This window comes from Pezoporus flaviventris, unplaced genomic scaffold (assembly GCF_033815535.1).
Source record: "Pezoporus flaviventris isolate CSIRO_AGI_PZ_B2104156 unplaced genomic scaffold, CSIRO_AGI_Pfla_v1 ptg000083l, whole genome shotgun sequence".
In the NCBI taxonomy this organism is placed as follows: Eukaryota; Metazoa; Chordata; class Aves; order Psittaciformes; family Psittacidae; genus Pezoporus; species Pezoporus flaviventris.
The window spans coordinates 12,464,543-12,470,542 of NW_026892631.1; the positions used below are offsets into that span (position 1 = coordinate 12,464,543).

Sequence of the window (6,000 nt, forward strand, 5' to 3'; positions counted from 1 at the left end):
TATTCCCCGGCAGAGCATCAATGGAGGCTGCCCGCCACCCCACTTTGTGTATGATCCATCCACCTTTGCCTTCCGTTCCCTCAGCACCTTGAAGCCGCTGAGCCCGATAGCTCCAGTGGAAGAACCGTCATGTGCCTACTGAAGGAGTTTCTCCAAAAACCTCAGGAACTGTAATCCAGCCACCTGCCTGGCAGGGAGAAGGGGAGGTGGTGATACCCAAGGGGATGGGTGGGAGAAGAAGAGGACATTGACACTTCTTTGCAGTACAGCTTTTCTGGCAGCAGGAAGCGTATGGCTTTGCAGCAGTGCCTGTTTTCATACCAATGCCATATCTGAATAGTGGCAAAGGGAGAGATTTTGTCTTTCAGGGCAAAACAAACCAGTCAGGTCCACAAACTGGCAAGGGCAGCCACCAAGGCAGTGTCAAACCTGGGGATGGTGGTGGTTGATCTCTGGGAGGGGTTCAGGGGCTAGTATGGCCTATATGGGAGCAGGGACAAGTGGTCCACGGGTGTGAAACCAAGTCCAGTCAGTTTCCTAAGAGTGCCTGTGTCTGCAGTGCTTTGCTATAGATCTAATCCTTCTCTCGCTCAGAAGTGAGCTCAGGATTGGAGGCAGAGGCTATACAGGACTGCCTGCAAAGCAGGAAGATCCCTCTCTGATATTGCTATAATTGCATTCACTTCAAGCTCTTGTGAATGGAAGACCCTTGGAGGAGGGGTGCAGAGAGGTAGTAGGCACATCTAGCTGTGAGTTCCAGCTGGTCTGCTGGCAACTCAGTGATATCATCTAAAAGGGGATTGAAATGAGAGAGGCATGAGCCTCCCATGTGTAGAGTAAAACTCTAGAATGGCAGGTCTGTGTTCAGCCGTCTGAGAAAACAGCACCCACCCTCAGTCCTCAGCATTATCAGAGAGAATAGCTTGAGGGTGACTGTGTGCTATTGGGTTCCTCTCTGCTGAGGCTGTGTTCTGGAGTATGCAGCATTTCTTCACAGCATTGCCCTGCTGCCCTAGCATGATGCTAAAAGTAACGGCTATCACCAAACTCAACCAAATCTAATGCCTCCAGCAAGCTTTCCACTCCCCTGTTATGCTGGCTAGTAAATTCAGGTACACTTATACCAGTGGAACAAGTATTCCTAGATATAGCATAGAGTGGAAGAAAGAGGTCTCCGTTTTGTGGCCACTTATTGGTAGAAGAAGTAGGAGGGGAGTTCCAGTGAAGCTATGGGACATTTCTCCATACAGTCCTAAGGCAGTTGGGACCGTGCTGGCCTTACTGCCACTGGAATTTGACTGGGATCTGTCCTTGAGGCGTGCATGTGCCACAAGGCAACAGCTAATAGAACAAGGTTTTACCTCTTTTGGTGAGGCAGAGGAACAAGGCATTTCCCCTTGCTGCACTTGGCAGAGAGAGTAACCTCTTTGTCTAGGTGCTCCCCACCTTGAGCCTCTATCTTGCTGAGTGCAAGGGGGAGTGAGCAGTTTACTTCTTGCCTGGGTCAAGAGGAGCAACTGTGAGTAAAATATTTGGGTTTAACTCTGCTGCAGTGGGGAGGTCTTTGATGCCACTCTGTGGATGAGACCAGCGGTCAGTCCAGCTGCCGCTAAGAGGCTACACAGTGAACCAGCATTCACTGGTGCTTTCTGGGCCCTTCACTGGGACCCTTGGGGAAAGCCCAAAGGCCGTGGAGCCCTGGGGACCCAAATCCCCATCTCTATCCTCCTCCCTCCCCAGCCGCCTCTCACGCAGACAGGCAGAGCAGTTGGGCAAGGCGGTGAGGGAACATCTGTCCAGATGCTGACCCAGCTCTGCCTGCTCTTTGGCTCCAGGCCACCACAGCTGGGCCACCCCCCGCACCAGCATCACCTCCAAGGGTGTGCTTGCTTTTGTTGGTGAGGTACCTCTGGCAGAGCATCGTGGCTCCCTGCAGTAAGTCCCTTTTTCCAAGAAAGACCAATTCCTCTGCTGAATCCTCCTGCCCCTATAGAGACTCTGCTTGTCTTGTTCTGATGGCACACCTCTGCTTTTTAACTGCTGCCCATCAACCTGACCAGTGCAGGACAGGAAGCATTGGCCCTTCAGACCAAATCCCTGTGCTCGGGACGTGTGGTCCTTGTCTGAAGAGCCACGTTCCCCATGCAGATGGCTGGGACAGCAGCCCCTTTGTGGCCCCAGGCTTTGCTCAGCAAGAGCTGCTGAGGTGCTTGGCCCCAGAGCTGTGTTTCTGCCAACCCATGGGTGCTGCCAGCTGCCTTCCCCAGGTGGGAGCACAGGGATGTCCTGCCAATATCGATGCCTTTTAGTACTTTTGTAACTTTTCTTGTCTTTTTGAATTGGAAAAATAATTAAAAAAGCAATGAAATAAAGTGTAACGGCTGCTATATTAACACCTCTGGTGGGTCTCTTGTTTGCTACCATCTAGGTGTTTGTGGGCCAGGGGGCACAGGAGAGGATGGAGAAGAGTGAGCTATGACAGCACTGACAGCCCCAAGCACTTCCAAATCCCAGACCTGCAAGAGCATGGAAACAATCAGCTAGCAAGAGCTTTGAAAACATGAATACCCAATTCTTTGCATGTAAGAGATGCTCCCTGTGCAGCTGCTTCCTTTGAGGCTAGCCCTGATAGGATTGTATTGATTGGCTCTCAGTAGTGCTTCCCCCATCAAGAAGGTGCTTTGGCCATTGAGTGACCTGCCTAGTGCTCAGAGGTTGAATGTGACCTGGCTGGAGGTCTCCATCCCCCCAGAACAGAAGGGTGGGTCACCACACAGCTGGTCTTCAGCTTGCAATTTTAGCCTCAGTGCACCTTCCATCTCTATCCCAAGATTCTCAGCAGCCCTTTTGCTTACAGCCAGAGCACTTATGCTCCTCAGTGGCATGACTGTAGCCATCGCCTTCCTCTGGATCTTGCTCCGAAAACTCCGTCTCAGGTACTTGTAATGTGCATTCCCCACCCCTTGCTATCTCCTTGAGCTAATTCCTGTCTCTCCCCCATACTCCTATCTCTGTATCTTAGCCAGCACCTCACAAAGCTGTTACCTATGTCCCCTTTTCCAAGGCCTCCTGAGAGATACTAGCTTAAATTCCCTTAGCAGTCCTACTTAGAGTCGTTCCCAGGAGGCCTTCTCTGCCCTCCTCTCCAAGCTCTGATCTCCTCTAGGCTTCCTGCTGTCTCTTGAAATCCTCCTCCCCTCTCTGTCAGCTGCAGCTCACAGTTAATTGGCCTTGGCCCATTTTGCAAGGGTTCTAAGGTGGTCCCGCTGCTCTCCCAAGCCCTTTGCTCTCATACCTCCTATACAGAATTACCTTTCTAAGTGATGTTTATTCCAAACCATCCTCACTGCTCAGCACCTGCCTTTGGGGACCTAGAGGCCATTCAGAAGCACGGTGGCTGCTGTGGCTCCACAAACACTGATCATCTGCAGCCTTCTGCCCGGAAAAGCTCGATCATAAGTATGTCAGTGCATAGAGAGGGATGCATTGATCTTGCATCAACCACACCATAGGTATGGGCACCTATTGTGCCAAAGCCTGGGTTCAGCAGGGAACGGCAGAAAGCTGACGTGAAGCGTTGCGATGTGCCGTCAGCTGAGTGAGCTGTCGCTGCTGCACCCAGGGCTGTAGTCTGGGTCCCCAGCATGTTAACCCAGCATGGGTTAAGTTCAGTCACGGCCACCTCTATATCTCCCTGCAGCTAGCCCTTAATGTTAATGACAAAAGAGGGCAGGTTTTGTGGTAAAGTGTGGTGATAAACCTTGGTATCTCTAAAGCCAATAGCAGGCTAGTGGTATTTGCGAAGATTTTATGGGTACTTTTCAGCTGTAGTTACCAGCGTAGCTTCCAAAGGTGGCTCAGGACACTGGTCTCTTCCCACCAGGTTTGGGTGATGGCTCGGTGAGGGAGCCTGTAACTACTAAGCTGGTATCTTTGCTCTGAGTCTTTCCCTGCAGAGCAGAAAACAAGCCCTGTGAAGAGGAGGACTGCTGTGCCAAGGCACAGCCCGGGCTGCACTCAGCTGTGTTAACCAGCTGCAGGAGGGTGAGTGGGGACAGGCGGCTGTTTGAAGAGCTTGGCCACGGCTTCTCTGTGATTTAAGTGGGACCATTTAGGCTAATAATGTTCTCCAATTAAAGCAAATTAATTAGGTTAATGCTACGGCCTTATAAAAATAACAGAGGGGGATCCAAGCTCACAGAAGTGGCAAAGTGAGTTGTATGTGTGCTCTAGGATTGGCAAGTCCCTTTGCAACCAGCCCACAAGACTGGCGCTTCTTGATGTGTTGTCCAAACATCCTCTTACACAGATGTCTGTACATATATGCACAAATATAATATATATGTGTGTCTTCATATGTTTTATTTATGCAGAAATCTCTGTACTCCTGCAGTCACCCATGAGCAGGGAGCCTGTGCTCACTGTTTGACAGGGCCTGATGTGAAGCCCGCCTGCGGCACGTTCACCACCCGTGTGCTACAAAGCACGATGATGCTTGGAAAACACACCTACCCCGTTTCCATCTGCATGGAAAAAGATTCAAAAGGACTGGGGCTTTCCCTTGCTCTTTCTGAAGCTGCTTAGCCTGTTGTAGCAAGGTGTGGGGTGGAAGAATGAGTTCAAGGGTGTGTATCAGGTTAGGGTTGGATGGGGTATGTGCTGATGCCGTGTGGGTGTATAGATACAGAGTGCATTGGCAGTGGCATTTATATGGTTATGGCATTTACATTTACAGCATGTTGTTTATATTTGAAGTGGAAAGGAAGTCGTGGAGGCAATGGGTATGCATGCAGGCAGGTGTGGGGCTGGCAGGGTGGCTGCTGGTGGATCCTAGGGCATGGGCAGAAGAGCTTGTGCTGGGGAGGGACATGAATGAGGCTGTATGTTTGCAGGTGGTGATGCACAGAGGGTATACAAATAGGTTACGTGTGCCAAGGCAAGGGCAGTGAGTATCTCTTTGCTCTTTCTGCAGTCTTAGCCGCTTGTGGCAGCAACTGGCAGACTTTAGCAAAGCATCACACCAGTAATATTTAGGAAAAGTGAATTAAAAATTGCAAATGCCTGATCTATGTCCTTGAGGCACTTGGAAGCTTTTGCCATTGAATTAAAAAGAAGCAGGGACCCAGACAACAGTGACTCAAAAGAAAGCGACCTGGTTACAAAATAGAGAGTGATTGTACACTGTTCCTTCTCAGACAAGAACTTCAGGGACATCAAATAAAAGCAGCAGGTGGCAGGTTCAAAGCAAACAACTGGAAGCGGATCTGCACCAAGTGCGAGGTTGCCCTGGGGAACCCTGCACCACAGGAGGCGGAGGCTGCTCGCTATGTACATGGCTCCACATCTGAAAAGAAAGAATGACAACTGCTCCCCAGGAAACACTGCCTGCACAAATGCCATCTTTGGCTGAGGAAGGTGAGGAGGTGGGAAGGCTTTCTGGAGGTGGGAAGGTTGCTGTCTGCCACCCCCATCTCAGCCTCTCTGCTCTCACCCCAGTTCGTCAGCACTGCCTGGTATCCATCACATCACTTGCCACAGCCGGGTTGAGCCTGAACCATCCATGGTCAGTATGTGCAGAGTCTGGTCCCAAGGGCACAGCTTTGGTTTCTGAAGTGGGTCAGGTCTTTACCGGGTCACAGGCCGGTGTCCATGTGTCATAGGAGCAAAGTGAGTTTGGTTTGAGCACTGCCAGGCTTATGAGATGTATCCTACACATGTAATACATTTTGGGGATACAGGAACACCTGAGGAAAATAAGGACAAGTGTCTTCCAGCAAGTGGTAACCCTCACATGGGAGTGAGCAAGCCAAAAAGGATGCAGCTGAAACAGCAGGGCTCTGCAGAATTAACATCAGCGACGAGGAGGGCATTTAAGCATGTTGGTATCTTACCATTTCCTGAGCTAGATTTTAGTGAGCTTACTCAAGAAAGGGGACGAGGAAATAGAAGATGCAGATGCTTTGAGAGCTAGCTCTGGCTGTAGCTGCACACCAGCCTCGC

At 50.6% G+C, this 6,000-nt stretch overlaps 1 protein-coding gene across 3 annotated transcripts in view; it reads left to right on the forward strand.

Annotated features, from left to right (window-relative positions):
• Positions 1-2,391, forward strand: part of LOC133280589 (uncharacterized) — a 54,418-nt gene extending 52,027 nt beyond the window's left edge. For all 3 annotated transcript variants that reach the window (XM_061475443.1, XM_061475444.1, XM_061475445.1), the window contains one exon: positions 14-2,391. In XM_061475443.1, coding sequence (XP_061331427.1) covers positions 14-142 — 129 coding nt within the window. In that variant the 3' untranslated portion in view covers positions 143-2,391. The remainder of the gene's footprint in view (positions 1-13) is intronic.
• The last annotated feature ends 3,609 nt before the right edge of the window (positions 2,392-6,000 follow it).